The sequence below is a fragment of the Dipodomys merriami genome, unplaced genomic scaffold (genome assembly GCF_024711535.1).
Source record: "Dipodomys merriami isolate MVZ:Mamm:240054 unplaced genomic scaffold, mDipMer1.0.p SCAF_137, whole genome shotgun sequence".
Classification (NCBI taxonomy): Eukaryota; Metazoa; Chordata; class Mammalia; order Rodentia; family Heteromyidae; genus Dipodomys; species Dipodomys merriami.
In genome coordinates, this window is record NW_027202682.1 from 1,950,352 (window position 1) to 1,967,959 (window position 17,608).

At 64.9% G+C, this 17,608-nt stretch overlaps 4 protein-coding genes and 2 non-coding genes across 7 annotated transcripts; 3 read left to right on the forward strand and 3 right to left on the reverse strand.

Annotated features, from left to right (window-relative positions):
* Positions 1–85: 85 nt before the first annotated feature.
* LOC138825426 (large ribosomal subunit protein uL3-like) lies at positions 86–8,285 on the reverse strand. 2 transcript variants are annotated; one of them, XM_070019970.1, is made up of 10 exons: positions 8,185–8,285; positions 6,471–6,663; positions 4,672–4,840; positions 3,353–3,488; positions 2,257–2,443; positions 2,001–2,161; positions 1,741–1,842; positions 1,255–1,350; positions 980–1,099; positions 86–212 (listed from the first exon to the last, which is right to left on the reverse strand). In XM_070019970.1, the coding sequence occupies exons 1-10, from the start codon at positions 8,188–8,190 to the stop codon at positions 156–158; spliced, it is 1,227 nt and encodes a 408-aa protein (XP_069876071.1). In that variant the 5' UTR covers positions 8,191–8,285; the 3' UTR covers positions 86–155. The 2 variants fall into 2 exon arrangements, with proteins under 2 accessions (XP_069876071.1, XP_069876070.1); XM_070019969.1 differs by lacking the exon at positions 8,185–8,285 and adding an exon at positions 6,986–7,092.
* A 265-nt stretch (positions 8,286–8,550) lies between these two features.
* LOC138825428 (NADH dehydrogenase [ubiquinone] 1 beta subcomplex subunit 10-like) lies at positions 8,551–11,421 on the forward strand. The gene is made up of 4 exons (XM_070019972.1): positions 8,551–8,771; positions 10,355–10,493; positions 10,997–11,136; positions 11,272–11,421. Exons 1-4 carry the CDS (start codon positions 8,624–8,626, stop codon positions 11,373–11,375), a joined length of 531 nt encoding a protein of 176 aa, XP_069876073.1. The 5' UTR covers positions 8,551–8,623; the 3' UTR covers positions 11,376–11,421.
* Positions 11,422–11,480: 59 nt separating this feature from the next.
* Positions 11,481–13,708, reverse strand: LOC138825427 (small ribosomal subunit protein uS5). Its single transcript, XM_070019971.1, has 8 exons — positions 13,618–13,708; positions 13,272–13,451; positions 12,889–12,978; positions 12,552–12,659; positions 12,147–12,320; positions 11,912–12,071; positions 11,712–11,803; positions 11,481–11,598 (listed from the first exon to the last, which is right to left on the reverse strand). The coding sequence occupies exons 2-8, from the start codon at positions 13,446–13,448 to the stop codon at positions 11,518–11,520; spliced, it is 882 nt and encodes a 293-aa protein (XP_069876072.1). The 5' UTR covers positions 13,449–13,451; positions 13,618–13,708; the 3' UTR covers positions 11,481–11,517.
* On the reverse strand, positions 12,388–12,519 carry LOC138825506 (small nucleolar RNA SNORA64/SNORA10 family). The gene has a single exon (XR_011371417.1). It is a non-coding gene; the product is annotated as a small nucleolar RNA SNORA64/SNORA10 family (small nucleolar RNA).
* A 224-nt stretch (positions 13,709–13,932) lies between the features above and the next one.
* LOC138825508 (small nucleolar RNA ACA64) lies at positions 13,933–14,058 on the forward strand. The gene has a single exon (XR_011371419.1). It is a non-coding gene; the product is annotated as a small nucleolar RNA ACA64 (small nucleolar RNA).
* A 1,339-nt stretch (positions 14,059–15,397) lies between these two features.
* LOC138825313 (RING finger protein 151-like) lies at positions 15,398–17,528 on the forward strand. The gene is made up of 4 exons (XM_070019712.1): positions 15,398–15,413; positions 15,730–15,875; positions 16,183–16,279; positions 16,682–17,528. The coding sequence occupies exons 1-4, from the start codon at positions 15,411–15,413 to the stop codon at positions 17,162–17,164; spliced, it is 729 nt and encodes a 242-aa protein (XP_069875813.1). The 5' UTR covers positions 15,398–15,410; the 3' UTR covers positions 17,165–17,528.
* Positions 17,529–17,608: the final 80 nt, after the last annotated feature.

Sequence of the window (17,608 nt, forward strand, 5' to 3'; positions counted from 1 at the left end):
CGTTCTCCCCCGGGCTGCCCCGCGGCTGAGCCCCTGCCGCCCCCCTCCGCCGGCCTTTCCGCGCCTCGCGACCCCGAGACACGGGGCAGTGCAGCCTCGGGACTTTATTTCGGGGCCGGGGCGGGGCCGGGTGCGGCGGGCGGGGAGCGCCGGGCCTAGAGGTCTCCCGCCTTCTCCGGCCTCTCCTTCTCCAGGTGCTTCTTCTGGGGGCCCTGCGTCGGAGGGCAGAGGAGCCTTAGTCACCGTCCTGCCCGGAATGCACCGCTGACCACAGCCACCCAGGGCCAGCCCGGCTGGACGCCCGACCCCCCCCCCCGGGGCCAGCCCGGGTGACCCCTGACCGGCCCCCCCCCAGGGCCAGCCGGGGTGACCCCTGCCCAGCCCCCCCCAGGGCCAGCCGGGGTGACCCCTGCCCAGCCCCCCCCAGGGCCAGCCGGGGTGACCCCTGCCCACCCCCCCCCGCAGTCCAGCCGGGGTGACCCCTGCCCGCCCCCCCTCAGTCCAGCTGGGGTGACCCCTGCCCGCCCCCCCCCACAGCCCAGCCGGGGTGACCCCTGCCCACCCCCCCCCGCAGTCCAGCCGGGGTGACCCCTGCCCGCCCCCCCTCAGTCCAGCTGGGGTGACCCCTGCCCGCCCCCCCCCACAGCCCAGCCGGGGTGACCCCTGCCCACCCCCCCCCGCAGTCCAGCCGGGGTGACCCCTGCCCGCCCCCCCTCAGTCCAGCCGGGGTGACCCCTGCCCGCCCCCCCCCCCCGCAGTCCAGCCGGGGTGACCCCTGCCCAGCCCCCCCCCGAGGGCCAGCCGGGGTGACCCCTGCCCACCCCCCCCCGCAGTCCAGCCGGGGTGACCCCTGCCCGCCCCCCCGCAGTCCAGCCGGGGTGACCCCTGCCCGCCCCTCCCCCGCAGTCCAGCCGGGGTGACCCCTGCCCGCCCCCTGCCACCCATTCAGGAGTGACCCTGGGGGTGGGGGGCAGCGTACCATGAAGGCTCTCTTCTCCTCGGCTGTCTGGAAGCGGCCATGGCCGGACTTGGAGGTGGTGTCAATGAACTTGAGCTCGATGTTTTCCAGCGCCCGGCGGCTGTGGTGCACCAGGAGAGACTGGGGGTCCACAGGAGAGGAGGCGTGAAGGCCAGAGACTCCCCTTCCCCTCCCCTCGGGTCACCTCCCGCCAAAACCCACCCAGAGCAGGCCAGGAGACAAGACGTGATGTCCAGGCCTGCCCACCGTGGGTCCTGCCCCCAGCCTGCGCTGACCTTCCTCAGCGTGATGACCCGCTTCTTGGTGCCCGCGATGCAACCCTTCAGCATGACGAAGTCGTTGTTGACTTCCCCGTAGTGTGGGAAGCCGCCCTGAGGAAGGGGAGGAGGACGGGGCTCAGAGCAGACAGACACAGGCCAGGCCAGCTCAGGGGCTGACGCCGGGAGCCCTGGGAGAATCCCGCAAGCGGGGCTGTGTTAGGAGGAGCCCTGAGTAACCTCCAGGAGCAGGGGTGCCACCCTCACGCTCCAACGCCGATGGGGACCGTGTCTGAGCCCCAGGCTAACTCCTTTTCCTGCATCGTCTCACTTAACAGTATAGATTCCCGGCTACAGCCTGGCAGGCCGTTGAGCCCCAGAGCCCCATCTGGCCGTGGTGTGCACACACACCTCCAGCTCCCGGAGCAGAGCTGCGCCCCGCTGCGTCTGGGCCCCTCCACTGCGTGCCATGCCCCCCAGAGCAGCCTGGCTGCCCACGCTCACCAGCGGCGTGATGGACTTGTCAGTCACGTCGTAGCTGGTGGACGCGTTGTTCCGGACCACCTTCCCGTCCTCCACGTGCAGCCCCCGGCCGATGCGGTAGATCTGCCACGAGAAGGAGGGAGGGTGAGGGCGGTGTGTGTCCAGGATGCCCACGCCCGTCAGCGCTTGCGCTGTGGCTCAGGCCCTGGTAGGGGTATTTCGTCTGCCTGCCTGGTACCCACTCCGCCCAGTGGCGCGGGCTCCACAGGCTGTGCACACACCTTCTTGTTGAGCTCTGTGCGGTGATGGTAACCTTTCTGCCCGGCCCGGGCGATGGAGCAGCCCACGCGGGCCGGGTGCCAGGCACCAATGCAGGCCACCTTGCGCAGTCCCTTGTGCGTCTTCCGTGGCAGCTTCTTGGTGTGCCAGCGGCTGGTGACCCCTGCGGACGGCAGGGGCCGGTGGCTGAGAGGCCTGTCCGATCCCCCCCCCCGCCGGGCAGCCGTCTCAGGGGCCGGAACCCCCACCTGACCCTACCTTTGACCCCGCGGCCCTTGGTGACGGCGATGACGTCGATCACCTCACTCTGGCTGAACACGCTGTGCACCGGCACCTGCTTCTCCAGCCGGGCCTGCGCCCAGGCCACCTTCTCGGCCACCGTGCCACCGTTGAGCTGGATCTCCATGATGTGGGCCTTCTTCTGCCGGAAGGGCAGCAGCTTCATCTGCAGGACGAGGAGACGGAGTCGGCCCCACCTCCGCGCACCCCAGCCACGGGCCGGGTCTACGCCAGGCACCGCGGGTACAGCTCGGAAGAGGCAGGCAGGGGGACGGACAGTTGGGGGGACGGGCAGACGTCCCTGTTGGAGAGGGCCAGCGGGCTGGCGGGCTGGGGGGGGGTGCTTCAGCTGCAGTGATGAGGTACCCTCTGAGAAGTGACAGGAATAGCAGGAGGGAGCTACTCGCTAGGCCCTTTAGACAAAAGGAGCAGCCTGGGAAAAGGCCCTGCGGCAGAGAAGATCTTGAGGAGTTGGTGGGACAGAAAGGAGGTCAATATGAACAGATGGTGGAGGGAAAGGAGGGGGCAGGGACAGAGGAGAGCGGAGGCCCGAGCCTCATCTTTGTAAGTGGACTCCGGCTGACATGGACGGCCCGTGTGCAGGGAAGCAGTGGGGGACACAAGACTTAGATCTCGGTGTAATGCTCAGGAAGCATCTGTGGAGCCTGGAGCCCTACAGCGTGGTCCCTGCCCCAGGCCTCTGCCCCGAGTCTGCCCTGGGGATGGGCAGGAAGCCACGATTCACCCACCAGCTACCAGTGAGACAGTCCCTGTCTTCCCCCAGACCACACACCCAGGACGCTTCCAGAATTGCCTCCCACCCACACAAGGCCAGGTCCCGGTGCGGCCGGCCCTCAGGCTGGAGGTCGGGACCCTTCGAGTAATTCAGGACCACCTTCAGTAGAGGGGCACGGCTGGTGGACCCTGGCACTCAACACCCCATCCCGGGACTGGGCAGCCAGCCCCTGGGCCTGTGCCCACGGCTCCTGGTATTTTTAGGCAGACATTTGTCAGGCTCCTGGAGGCTGCTGGGGACGGGGGAGGGGGGAAGGGGGAAGGGGGGAGGGGGACTGACCTGGGTGTGGACAATGACCCGAATGACCTTGCAGTACTTCTTCATGGCGGCGAAGTCTTTGTGGAGCTGCTTTTTGCCGGCAGCGTCCCGCCATCGCTTGCAGGCCTTGGTGAAGGCTTTCTTCTTGCTCTTGTGCCTGCGCAGCACACAGGAAGCGCTCAGAGCCCCCCAGCCCCAACCCCTCACCACAGCCACCATTCCACCCTACCCCCATCTGAAGGGAACCTCGGTCTCCTATTTCCTTCCTTTTGTTTTTTCTTCTTTTTTCAAACAGGGTCTCAATATTCAGCCCAGGCTAGTCTTGACCTTGAGCGTGCCAGGATTACAGGCATGAGCAACCATGCCCAGCGTTGTTAACATTTCTAAGGCCAGCGGTGGGTGCTGCCCACAGGTGTCATGCTTCAGGGGTGGCACACAGCATGTCTAACCCTCGCCCAAATCCGGAAGGTAGAAAACACCATCCCCACTCCAGAGGTGAAGAAACGGAAGTTTGCGGGGATTGAAGCCCCTGGACAAGAGGCCAGGGCACGGTAGAAACAGGACGGCTTGACATTTGGCGGGTCTTGTGCCCTGTGCCAAACACTCTGCACCTTCCCCTACCCTGTCCTCAGGACAGCCACGCGACGGGATCCCCACCCCGCTGGCAGCAGAGGGCCAGGGACAGAGAGCGCCTGGCCGGCTGGCCTCCAGCACACAGGCCGCACCAACCGGGACCCGCACTCGGCTCCTCTCATAGAGGGTCAGGAGAGTGTGGTGCTGGGGTCTCCATCAAGTGAGAACTGGGGTGCAGGACAGGCTCCTGGGGCAGGTAGGCCTTTCCCACCAGGGAGCAGAGAGGCCTAAGGAAGCCTTTCTTTCTACGTACAAAAGCTTCTTGGTGGGGCTGGGAAGGTGGCTCAGTGGTAGAGCGCTTGCCTCGCATGCATGAGGTCCTGGGTTCCATTCCTCAGCACCACATAAGCAGAAAAAGCCAGAAGTGGCGCTGTGGCTCAAGTGGTAGAGCGCTCGCCTTGAGCTGAAGAGCTGAGGGTGCCAGGCCCAGGCCCAGAGTTCAGGCCCCATGACACACACATATAAAAAAAGCTTCTTGGCTGACTGTTCTTTTCACTTGCGGTGCTAGGAAGCTCAGTCAACTCTGCCGTGTCATCAGATGAGACTGGAATATCCTCTTCCTTTCTCCTTGACCACAATTTCCTCCCCAGTACTTTACTATGTGCTCAGTTCTCACTGAAGTGAAGACAGACACACAAACACACGTACACATGAGCACACACATCCTACTGGCCACACAAACCACCGCCTCTGGCCCCGCGGCTCACCAGTCCTTGTAGAAGCGGCGGCGGCACTGGTCGCTGAGGTGCTCTGCGAAGATGGTCTTGAAGCTCCGCAGGCCGCGCGGGGTGGCCACGTAGCCCACCACGCCCACCACCACCAGCGGCGGCGTCTCCACAATCGTCACCGCCTCCACCTCCTCACGCTTGGAAATTTCTGGATGAGACCCAGGGACAGGGCAGTGAAGGGGCGGTCCTGAGGCCCACAGGAAGCGAGCGGAAGAGCTGGCCACGGGGCCACCAGGTAGAGCATGGGCCCTGGCCCTCGGGCAGGGAGGCCGCCCTGCAGAGAGCATCCTGACGTGTGTGCGTGTGCGTGCGTGCGTGCATGCCTGCGTGTGTGTGTGTGTGTGTGTGTGTGTGTGTGTGTGTGTGTGTGTGTGTCCGTCCTGGGGCTTGAACTCAGGGCCTCAGCATTGTCCCTGAGTTCTTTTTGCTCAAGAAGAGCACTCTACCACTTTGAGCCACAGTGCCACTTCCAGCTTTTTGGTGGTTCATTGGAAATAAGAGTCTTGTGGACTATCCTTCCCCAGGTTGGCTTTGAACGGTGAGTCTGAAATCTCAGCCTCCTGAGTAACTAGGATTACAGGTGTGAGCCAGACTCCCGGTTCATTCTTTTTTTCTTTTTGACCAGTCCTGGGGCTTGAACTCAGGGCCTTGGCACTGTCCCTGAGCTAGCACTCTACTAACTGAGCCAAAATGCCACTTCCGGCCTTTTCTGTTTATGTGGTGCTGAGGAATTGAAGCCAGGGCTGCATTCATGCTAGGCAAGCACTCTACCACTGAGCCACCTTCCCAGCCTGAAATACATGTTTTTTTTTTTGGTTGGTCATGGGGCTTGAGTTCTGGGTTTGGGTGCTGTCCCTCAGCTCTTCAGCTCAAGGCTAGCGCTCTACCACTTGAGCCACAGCACCACTTCCAGCTTTTTTTTCTTTTTGCTTATGTGGTGCTGGGGAATCGAACCCAGAGCCTCAGGCATGCAAGGCAAGCACTCTACCACTGAGCCGCCTTCCCAGCCCCCCACTTCCAGTTTTCTGAATGGTTTATTGGAGATGAGAGTCTCATGGACTTTCCTGCCCAGGCTGGCTTTGAACTGTGATCCTCAGATCAGCCTCCTGAGTAGCTAGGGTGACAGGCGTGAGCCACCAGCACCTGGCTTGAAATACATATTTTTAAAGTGAAATAAAGCCCTGAGTCCTAATCCTACTAGCAGCAAATAAGTGAAAGAAAGGAAGTAGGGAGGGAAAGAATGAAGGGAAGAAGGGAGCGCAGAAGGAAGGGAGGGAAAGAGGGGTCAAAAGGAGGGAGGAATGGGAGAAGACCTGAGCAAGCCAGGAAACCTGTACTAATGCCACTGAGAAGTAACCGTGGTGGGGGCCGTCACATTGCCTGGCAAGTGTATCAGTACAACAGGGAGAGGAGGAGGGCCATGAGAAGGGCGGGCCTGAGCGTCTGGGGGCTGAGGAGGGGCTCCTGGGAAGCGACACTTCCCATGCCTACCTGTGATGCTACCATGATCACAAAAGGAAAAGCAAGCTGCCAGCACCCACCTCCCAAAGGGGCTCTAAGCCCAGGAGCCCCACGTCCCGGGCTCTGAGCCGGGCCTCGGAGCTCTGTGCCTTTATCTCGTGTGTAGGGGTGACTGAACCCCAGAGCGTTCAGCGAGGACCAGCGCTCTCCCTGTTCTGACTCCTCTGAGCTGACACCTGGAAGGCTGTACACCTGCATGCGCGAACACGGATGCGTGCATGCACACACGCACACACACACGTGCAGCAGCCACTCACTGAGGCCGGGCCGGTGCACCTCGCGCAGCGTGTGAGTCATCCCCGCCTTGTAACCCAGGAAGGCGGTGAGGTGCACGGGCTTGCTGGGGTCGTCCCGGGGCCACGTCTTCACCTTGCCCCGGTGCCGGCGGCTCCTCTTGTGGGGCAGGAAGCCCAGGTGCCCGTGCCGAGGCGCAGAAAACTTCCGGTGAGACTGGGGGAACAAGAAAGAGGCTCTCAGAGCCCCCGGGGCTGCCCACCCACCTGTGGCCCGGACCGAGAGAGGGGTTGAGATGTTGAGGGTGGGGACTCCTCACTCCCAAGCCACCTGCTACCGGGGGCTCTGGGAAGGATCCACCGGTGAGAATGAACCCTGAGCCCTGGCCAGGTGGCCTTCTTGCCCCTTCTCTGCCCACAGCCCAGCCCTGGCCCTTCATGTCCTCTAAACTTCCAGCCCCAGGACGGACCCTGCAGGAAGTGCTGCCCCTGTCCCCCTCCCCAGAAATGCCAGTTTGATCGGGCTCCAGCCCACTGACCATGGCGGCTGTCCCCGCAGGCAGGAAGGGACCTCCCTGCCACCAGCCGGAGGTCGAGTGAGGGCCAGGACACACGGCAGCCAGATCCCAGATTTAGCCTCTGGCGGTCAGCCCCCGTGGCCAGCATGGTCTCTGGTGCCAGGAGCAAGTGGAGGCAGGGCACTGGAGGGCAGCCTGGAGTCGGGACACCTGGACCAGGCCGCCACTTCCTTCCTCTGTGGTCCGAAGCTATCCTCGCCTGAGCCTCTGGCATAGCGGAGATGTGCTCCATGGCACCCAGCTAGCTTATTTCCAAGAACATGGCTCTATGACCTTGTGTCTTGTAGCTGTGTAGTCTGGGAGTTCTTCAGGGCCTACAACAGCACGAGGGAAGGTGGATTTTTTCTTTTTTTTTGGTCCGGTCGTGGGGCCTGCACTCTGGGCCTGGGCCCTGTCCCTCAGCTCTTCAGCTCAAGGCTAGCGCTCTACCACTTGAGCCACAACGCCACTTCCGGCTTTTTTCTTTTCTTTTTTTTTTTTGGCGGTTGTGGGGCTTGAACTCTGGGCCTGGGCGCTGTCCCTCAGCTCTTCAGCTCAAGGCGAGCACTCTACCACTTGAGCTACAGCGCCACTTCCGGTTTTCTAGTGGTTTATTGGAGATAGGAGTCTCATGGTCTCTCCTGCCCGGGCTGGCTTTGAACCGCGATCCTCAGATCTCAGCCTCCTGAGTAGCTAGGATTACAGGCATGAGCCACCAGCGCCTGGCCCGGCTTTTTTCTTATGTGGTGCTGAGGAATCGAACCCAAGGCCTCAGGCATGCAAGGCAAGTGCTCTTACCACTGAGCCACCTTCTCAGCCCCCGGGGAAGACAGATTTTGCATTGCTGCATAGTCAGATCCGTTGACCTGTCAGTTTGTAATCTGAAGATCTGACGTTTGTATCAGCGATTCTAGATTCTAAAGCGGCTTCACGGACTGCAGCCTCGGTGCCTTTGGCCTCTTGACATTGGATAGGAGGTGACATGTGCCCTCCCGGGACACCAGCCAGGGTGCACGGCAGGTGGCGGCCAGCCCTGCTCCGTGGGCTGCTGTGGAGCACAGAGGGTCGGTCCGCCATGGAAACAACAGGAGCGGCCCAGAGCACCCTGTGTGGGAGTGGGGTGGAGAAGCCCCCTTCCCACGCCCCCTTCCTCCTCCACCCACAGCAGCCCCTAAGTTTACCAGCATCAGCCAGCTCAAGAGGGGCCTTGGCAGGGACGGGGGAGCCAGAGCAGGCTGGAGGCGCTGGGCAATCCTCCAGTCTTCCTGGACGAGCAGGGTGTTCGTTGTTCCTCATTGCTGATGACTTCTTGTGTGCTGTCTACCTGCCTCTGTGTAGCTGAACCCGGGGCCAGGCCCATACACTTCCCAAAGGGCTGGCGGCGGGTGCAATAACACAGGTGCCACGAGGTGGCGCGCGCGACACGAGCCTCAATCCCGTGGTGCCTCGCGCGGCCGCTCTTTCCCCCCACCAACCTCACATCCTCCTCCGCCGCCGCCCCCGGCGCAGGCGCAGTAGCCGCCCCCGCCCGCGCCCGCGCTTGCGCGCTCCTGCGTCCGGGCCGCGGCGTCCAGCGGTCACCGGCCCCGCGATCCGCCGCCGTCCGCGCCCGCCGCAGCCATGCCGGACTCCTGGGACAAGGATGTGTACCCCGAGCCCCCGCGCCGCACGCCGGCGCCCCCGCCGCACCCCTCGCCGCTCAACCCCGTCCCCTACATGACGAGGGCCTTTGACCTCCTCGTGGACTGGCCCGTGACCCTGGTGAGAGGTACGCGCACCCCGCGCCCGCGACCCGGCGTCCGCCCCCGGTCCCCGGCCGGCGAGCGGCTCGTGGGGTGCGGAGCCCTGCGGCCCCTTCCACGCCCGCCGCCCCCCGCAGCAGGCCCGGCGGGGGCGAAGGCCGGGGGCGAGGCCGGCGGCACAGCACCCCGCGCCCGCTGCGCCCCCCCGCGCCCCCCCGCGCCCGCTGCGCCCCCCCGCGCCCCCCCGCGCCCGCTGCGCCCCCCCCGCGCCCCCCCGCGCCCGCTGCGCCCCCCCCGCGCCCGCTGCGCCCCCCTCCCCCGCTGCGCCCCCCCGCGCCCGCTGCGCCCCCCCTCCCCCGCTGCGCCCCCCCGCGCCCGCTGCGCCCCCCCCCGCGCCCGCTGCGCCCCCCTCCCCCGCTGCGCCCCCCCTCCCCCGCTGCGCCCCCCCCGCACCCGCTGCGCCCCCCCCGCGCCCGCTGCGCCCCCCTCCCCCGCTGCGCCCCCCCTCCCCCGCTGCGCCCCCCCCGCACCCGCTGCGCCCCCCCTCCCCCGCTGCGCCCCCCCCGCGCCCGCTGCGCCCCCCTCCCCGCGCCCGCTGCGCCCCCCCTCCCCCGCTGCGCCCCCCTCCCCCGCTGCGCCCCCCCTCCCCCGCTGCGCCCCCCCCGCGCCCGCTGCGCCCCCCCTCCCCCGCTGCGCCCCCCCCCGCGCCCGCTGCGCCCCCCTCCCCGCGCCCGCTGCGCCCCCCCTCCCCCGCTGCGCCCCCCCCGCGCCCGCTGCGCCCCCCTCCCCGCGCCCGCTGCGCCCCCCCTCCCCCGCTGCGCCCCCCTCCCCCGCTGCGCCCCCCCTCCCCCGCTGCGCCCCCCCCGCGCCCGCTGCGCCCCCCCCTCCCCCGCTGCGCCCCCCCCGCGCCCGCTGCGCCCCCCTCCCCGCGCCCGCTGCGCCCCCCCTCCCCCGCTGCGCCCCCCTCCCCCGCTGCGCCCCCCCTCCCCCGCTGCGCCCCCCCCGCGCCCGCTGCGCCCCCCTCCCCGCGCCCGCTGCGCCCCCCCTCCCCCGCTGCGCCCCCCTCCCCCGCTGCGCCCCCCCTCCCCCGCTGCGCCCCCCCCGCGCCCGCTGCGCCCCCCCTCCCCCGCTGCGCCCCCCCCCGCGCCCGCTGCGCCCCCCCCTCCCCCGCTGCGCCCCCCCCGCGCCCGCTGCGCCCCCCCTCCCCCGCTGCGCCCCCCCCCGCGCCCGCTGCGCCCCCCCTCCCCCGCTGCGCCCCCCCTCCCCCGCTGCGCCCCCCCTCCCCCGCTGCGCCCCCCCCGCGCCCGCTGCGCCCCCCCCGCACCCGCTGCGCCCCCCCTCCTCGCGCCCGCTGCGCTCCCCCTCCCTGCGCCCGCTGCGCCCCCCCTCCCCCGCTGCGCCCCCCTCCCCCGCTGCGCCCCCCCCCGCGTCCCCCCTCCTCGCGCCCGCTGCGCCCCCCCCGCGCCCGCTGCGCCCCCCCTCCTCGCGCCCGCTGCGCCCCCCCTCCCCGCGCCCGCTGCGCCCCCCCCCCTCCCCGCGCCGCCGCGGGTGAAGCTGCTGGCTACGAGGCTCCGCAGTCAGCTCAGCCGAGTTTGCTCCTTGCGTGCAGAATTTATAGAGCAGCAGCAAGACAAGAACAAGCAGTACTACTACCACCGGCAGTACCGGCGCGTGCCCGACCTCACCGAGTGCCAGGAGAAGGACGCCCTGTGCATGTACGAAGCCGAGATGCAGTGGAGAAGGGACTAGTAAGTGACCTGCCCGGCCTATCTCCAGCCACTATTTCCTAAGTGTGAGGCAGGTCAATCGTCTCAGCCCTGTCCTTCAGGGCGTTTTTTCCCAGTCCTGGGGCTTGAACTCAGGACCTGGGCCTTGTCTGAGCGGCTTTTGCTCAAGGCTGACACTCTACCACTTAAGCCACAGCTGATTCTGGCCTTTTCTGTTTTTAGGGTGCTGAGGCATCGAATCCAGGGCTGCATGCATGCCTAAGCCACCTTTCCAGCCACCTTTGTTTTTTTTTTTTGGGGGGGGGGGCCGGTCGTGGGGCCTGAACTCTGGGCCTGGGCGCTGTCCCTCAGCTCTTCAGCTCAAGGCTAGCACCATACCTCTTGAGCCACAACGCCACTGGTAGCTTTTTTCTTTTTCCTTATGTGGTGCTGAGAAATCGAACCCAGGGCCTCAGGCGTGCAAGGCAAGCGCTCTACCACTGAGCCACCTTCCCAGCCCCCCCCCTTTGTTTTCTTTTTAACAGCAAAGTCGACCAAGAAATTGTCAACATTATCCAGGGGCGACTTAAAGCCTGCCAGCAGAGGGAAGGAGAGAGCCACAAGCAGAACTGTGCCAAGGAACTGGAGCAGTTCACCCAGGTGTCCAAGGCCTACCAGGACCGATGTAAGCCTTATTGCCCACCAGTGACTCATTGAGTAAAAGCCGCTGTCAGTTCCTTTAGTTTCTAACCAAAAAAAGTCTAGTGGGTCCCTTCTACTTGCGCTGATTCGAACCCGTTCTTTTTCTACATTTTTCCAGATTTTGACCTGGGGGCCAATTACTCTGCCAGGAAGTGCTTGGCAAAGCAGAAGCAGAGGATGCTGGAAGAGAGAAAGGCAGCCAAAAAGGCTGCAGCCGCCTGAAGATGCCTCTTCTTTGTATTGCTAAATAAATGAGGTGACACAACCAGCCTGAGTTTCTGGCATCCTCTTATCAACCCCCAGATTCAAACCACAAAGACAGGTTAACAGGCTTGATTCACTTTTATTGTTTTTGTATAAAATTCTATGTTGTAGCCACAGCTGGAGCTTGGGTCCTCTGCACGGAAACTCTGGTGTGGGTTTTCACAAGATGGTCAGTGAATTCCTAAAAAGACAAATAGAACTTTGTTGCCACACACGGCCTTAGGAAGGGAGAGCCATGGTGACAACTGGACTGTAGCTAAGCCAAAGGCAGCTCAAAAACCCCACAAGCAGTACCTGATAAGGAGATTTGGTGAATACGGTCTCTTTCCAGAGATCAGGGGTCAGGTAACTGTAGGTCTTAGAGATGGCATCAAAGGTGGCTTTGGCTAGAGAAAATGGGAAATGATAAGACCAACCCTACCACCAGACTAAAGACCAGTTTGGGCTATGTGATCCAGCAGAGCTAAGAACTTGGCTGTTGGCGTGAAACCTACCAAAGTTCCCCAAGGTAGCAGTACAGCCCCTGGCTGAGGTGTAGCAGTCATCAATTCCAGCCATCATCAGCAGCTTCTTGGGGACAGGAGCTGACACAATCCCAGTGCCTCTGGGGGCAGGAATGAGGCGCACCAGCACAGAACCGCAGCGGCCTGTCACCTGGGGGAAGCAGGAGTTGTAAGACAGGCGTGGAGGGAGACTAAAGGAGGCCCCATCACGTACCCCTCAGCCTACCTTGCACGGGACAGTGTGAGGCTTGCCGATCTTGTTCCCCCAGTAACCTCGCCGCACAGGGACGATGGAGAGCTTGGCCAAGATGATGGCCCCCCGGATGGCCGTGGCCACCTCCTTGGAGCACTTAACCCCCAGACCAACATGGCCGTTGTAGTCACCAATGGCTACAAATGCCTGTAAAGAGACAGACGAGGTGACCCACGGTCCTCCATAATAAAGGACACCCAGTACACCCAGTGGAACCTGTTGTGCTCCAACAGGAAAGAGAGACCACAGGCAGGCCACCCCAGAGTCCTGAGGAGCTCTTTCCTCTCTCTCCCTGTACGAAAGTCACACGGATGAGGCTTAGTGTGACTATGCAGAATGAGAGAGTCTCACCCAGCCCTTCAGGCAGCTGGCAGATACCTTGAACCTGGTGCGCTGGCCAGCTCGTGTCTGCTTCTGCACAGGCATAATCTTCAACACCTCATCTTTGAGTGACGCCCCCAAGAAGAAGTCAATAATTTCAGACTCCTGCAATGAAGGACATTTTGAGCATAAAGTGGCGGCCTGCCCGTTCACAACCCGATTGCTAGCAGAGCAGGAACAACCTCAAGTGAATTCCTCTTGCCGGTGCTGCCGGTACACGAATGCCCACACCCAAGAGACGACCCGGGCCAGGCCCTAGCTGGCCCCTGGGACAGTCAGTCCTTCCGCTTGTACCCAAACGTTGCTCCCGGGGACTGGCTGGCTGCTGCGGTACCTTGATGGGCAGGGAGAAAAGGTAGATCTCCTCCAGAGACTTGATCTTCATGTCCTTAACCAGGCGGCCCAATTTGGTGACGGGGATCCACTGCGGGGAGGAGAGCGGCGGATCAGCGGGGGCCGGGGAGGGGGGGGGGCGACACCGCGACACCGGGGCAGGAGAGGAGCGGATCAGCGCGGGCCCGGAGGGAGGGGACACCGCGCGACACGGGGGCAGGAGAGGAGCGGATCAGCGCGGGCCGGGGGGGGGGACACCGCGCGACACGGGGGCAGGAGAGGAGCGGATCAGCGCGGGCCCGGAGGGAGGGGACACCGCGCGACACGCGGGGAGGAGCGAGCGCACCCCCGAGCCCCGCGGGCATCCCCGCCGCCACGACTTACTTCCTTGTCTTCGGCCTTGCCTCCACGAGCCCCGCGGCCGCGACCCCGGCCTCTCCCACGGCCGCGACCTCGGCCCCGGAGGCCGCTACCGAAGCCTCCACGGAAGCCGCCACGGCCTCCCAAGCCCGGGCCCCCGGGCCCTCCGGGCCCTCCCGCTGCACCGGCGTCATCCGCCATTTGCTGTTGGAGAACAAAAACCCGTCCGTCAGCGGCGTCCCGGACCGCACCTCCCGCGCGAGGAGGGCGAGGCGGTGCGGACCCGACCCCTCCCCGGCCGGATGTCCGCGGATTCGCGCAGGCCAGGCCGCCGCCGCCGCCGCCGCCGCCGCCGCCGGGGGACACTCACGTGTTTTCCCGGAGAAGGAGAAGAAGAGCGAGGCCCCCGCGGAGGGCGTATTTATACCCCGCCAAATACCGCGAGATCCCGCCCGTCGCGCTCCCACACGCCCCCACGCCCGAAGCCCGCTGGCTTCTGTGATTGGCTCTGCGTGGCAGGGCCCCGCCCCCGCGCTCTGCGTGCGCCTGCGCGCCTGCGCTCGCCGCGGCGGCGCGGCGTCTCCTATAAAGGCGAGCGCGGCTGCAGCGCCGGTGCTCTCAGCTCCCGTGTCCAGGTAAGCGTTTCCGCCGTGGCGGCTCGGCCTCGTTCTCGCGGACTCGCGGCGCTCGTTGAAAATCACCCCCGGCTCCGGCCGTGGCCGCGGGTGAGATTCGGCGCCCACAGCGTCCCGGGCCCTCAGCTCACGGCCCGCTGCCGGTGTGGGAGCGTGAAACCCAGGCCCCGACAGGCGCCGCCCGCCGCCGGCCCGGCCCGCGGCCCCGCACCGCCGCACCCCCGCCGCTCACCCCGTCTTCTCTCCGCAGGCCGCCCGGAGCCGCCGCAGGAGGGCGCCGCCGCCGCCGCCGCCGCCGCCGCCGCCGGCCCGGTACCGCCGGGGGAGCAATAAACGAGTAAAACCGCCTGTCTGTGTGTGCTGTCCTCTGTGCATGGCCACCCGCCCCCTCCCCGCAGGCCGCGTCCGTCGCCGCCCTCGCAGGCTGCGCTTGGGCGGGGGCGTCTCTGCGGGCCGGCCCGACTCCGCTTTAGACACCGTACAGGTACTTGGCTGGTGCCTGCTGAGATCCTGAGGCTCGCGGTCCAAAGCCAGCCTCCCTCCCCGCAGGAAAGTCTGAAAGATTGGTCTCCGGGGCTGCGAGGTGGCTTTGATACAGTGTTTGCCACGCATGCATGAGGCCCTGGGTTCGATTCCTCAGCACCACATGAGCAGAAAAAAAAAGCTGTAAACCAGGCGCTTGGGGCTCAAGTGACAGCGCTGGTCTTGAGCTCAAGAGCTGAGGGACAGCACCTAGGCCCAGAGTTCAGGCCCCGCTACCAGGGAAAAAAATATTGTATGCTCAAGTGCTGGGGAAATAGCTTAAGATAGATTATTTGTGGGCTGGGAAGGCGGGTCGTGGTAGAGCACTATCCTTGAGGGAAAAAGCTCAGAGACAGCACCCAGGTGTGGTAGAGCACTATCCTTGAGGGAAAAAGCTCAGAGACAGCACCCAGGCCGTGTTCAAACCCCATGACCAACACACAAGGTATTTGGGAGTATGGCTGGAAACTTACTCGGTGTCTCCAACTCGAGAAGCCTGCCAGGAAGGATAGGAAGCAGTGTTTCCCTCCCACTATCAGCACAGGGGTGTGTTCCTAAAGCTTCCCCAGGCTTGGGTCCGCCTGCATTCCAGCCATGTTGAACCCGCAGGAGCATGTGTTTCCAGGCCGGAGCCAATTTCCTCAGCCCCTTCCCCATAACTGAGCAGATAGAAGAGCCATGCCAGGCCTTCTGGAGGAACACCAGGGGCTGTAGATATCAGTGAAGATAAGTAGTGTCTTGATTGCCTGTGTGCTTGGAGGTTGGGCCATCCAGTTAACACTGGGGGTGGGGACACAGCTATCCACTTCATCCTATTGGCCTTGGGTAGAAATACATGACCCGTCCAAGTTGGTACTGCCTTGCTGCTGTAAGGTTCCAGGGGTCCCAGGACTGGAGCTGTGATTGGCTTGAGCTGGACAATGCCTCTGTGATGTCGGCCCACTGCTGCAGTGAAATGCAGGCTTCTGAGCCCTGGGCTGCAGTGGAGCCGCTGTCTAGCCAGACCATGGTAAGCCCCAGCCCTGAGACTTATATCCAGCAGTGGGCACCAGTCATCAGGGATGGGCCTCACTCAGAAGGTTACACTCCCTATAGAGAATGAGTGACGAGACTTTCCAGAAGGCTCTAGCTGGAGGTTGGCAATTTTGGAGGACTCTGGTCCTCCACCCTTCTACCTCAAATGGGTGCTAATCCGCATCTCCTTGGGGTTTTCACGTGGCCCACCTCCCTGCCCAAAGATTGCTGGGGGTTCTCTGGGTATGAGAACACCGGGAGGCCAGAACCAGGCCTCAGCCAGGCCTTGATGTTGGCCTGGAACGTTGCAGAGTGGCGGATATGATCTCAACCTCTTCACCACCCCTCCTGACTGCAACTTCCTGTGCTCTGTCTGCCATGGGGTACTCAAGAGGCCAGTGAGGTTGCCCTGCAGTCACATCTTCTGCCAGAAGTGCATCCTTCGGTGGTTAGCCAGGTGCCATCAGGTTCCCAGGGGGGCTGGGAGAGCGGCTGTGAGTCTGGAGACCTTATCAGTGGCCCAGAGAATACCAATGTCCATGAGGCCCAGCTGCATTGTATGGGTCCTTGTTACCCGGTGGTATTTGCAACCCCTGACCTCCACCTTGGAGCCCATAGCTACCTGCAGTAACCCCTCATTCCTCCAGCTGGAGAGGGGATCATCTGGGTCCCCTATGAAACCTTGGCCTGGCACATTTGTTCTCTTTTCCCATGGGAAAATACTCATGTGCACCTCCCCCTCCACGGCCCGTGCCTCCTTCCAGACAAAACACCTGTCCATGCTGCAGGAAAGAGGTGAAAAGGAAAAAGATGGTCCATGTGAATCAACTCCGGAAAACCATTGGTCGCCTCGAAGTCAAGGTAGTTCTTGAGCATCTTTTCCTCCCACCCTCGTAGGGGGTGGCAGAGCCTCACACAGCAGCCCGGGGATGGGCAGACCTGGCTGCGTTGGGTGGATGGCTCCCTTGAACTCCTGGAGAGATGTTACCAAGTTTCCTAACCCCTGCCTGGGCAGTAAAATAGGTTTGTAGTGCTGGCAGCACTGTACACACACGCCCCAACTTCACCGCTAGGAAATCAGGCTTCAAAATGGGAGCTGGGGCCGCGGCTGGGTGGTGGAGCGCCTGCCTAGCCAGGCCAAGGACCTCGGCTGGGTCTCGAACACCGCCAGTAAAAAGAAGCCCGGCCAGCAGACCAGACCCGCCCGGGCAGCCCCTGGGCCGCCACCCGCGGGGCTCACACGCGCCTCTCTCGCATCCGCAGTGCAAGAACGCGGAGGCCGGCTGCGCGGTGACGTGCGCCCTGGCCCATCGCAAGGGACATCAGGACACGTGTCCGTTCGAGCTGCTCGCCTGCCCCAACGAGGGCTGCGCGGCGCGCGTGCCGCGCGGGGGCCTGGCCGAGCACCGGCAGCTCTGCCCGCGGGGCGGCCGGCAGCGCTGCCCCCTGGGCTGCGGGGCCACGCTGGGCCCCGCCGAGCGCGCGCGCCACAACTGCTACCGCGAGCTGCGCGACGCCTGGAGCGCGCGGCAGACGCGCAGCCGGGCGCTGCTGCAGAGCCTGCTGCGGCGCGTGCGCAGAGTGCACCGCACCACCGACCTCATCCGCCGGCAGCTGGCGCAGCTGGGCAACTTCCTGGACGAGGACGACGCCGCGCTCCTGCGGGCCGCGCCCGAGGCCGAGGCCGCCTCGGACGGCAGCGTGGTGGCCGAGCTGTGGGGGCCGCGCGGCCAGGGTGTCTTGTGAATTCAGAGGGGAAATAAATGCCGAGCCCGGGCCTGGCCCGTCTCTGCGCCTCGGCCCGCGGGCCGCGCCGCCCTCCCCGCGCACGCGCGGCTCCGCAGCCGCGTCCCCCGTCTGGTCATCTGCCCCGCGCGCGCCACCCGGCGCCGGCAGCCGGTGCCGCGCTGTCCCCGGGGCCTCCCAACGCCGGGAAGAAGGGCTGGGCTGTCGGCCCGGGGTGCCTGTCACCGGACACGCTGGCACGCTCAGGATGCTGAGGAGCAGGAGCGCGGCCGGGCAGGCTCCGCGGAGGGCATCTGTCTTGGAGAAGTTGGGGCGGGGCACAAACAAAACGAGACCCTCGGGATCGGCCTAGCCCCCGGCCCCGCCGTCCGCCAGGCCGCAGCCCGCCCGCCCGGGCCCCGCCTCCTGCCCGGCCGGGACGCAGCCCACATCAAAGATGGCGGC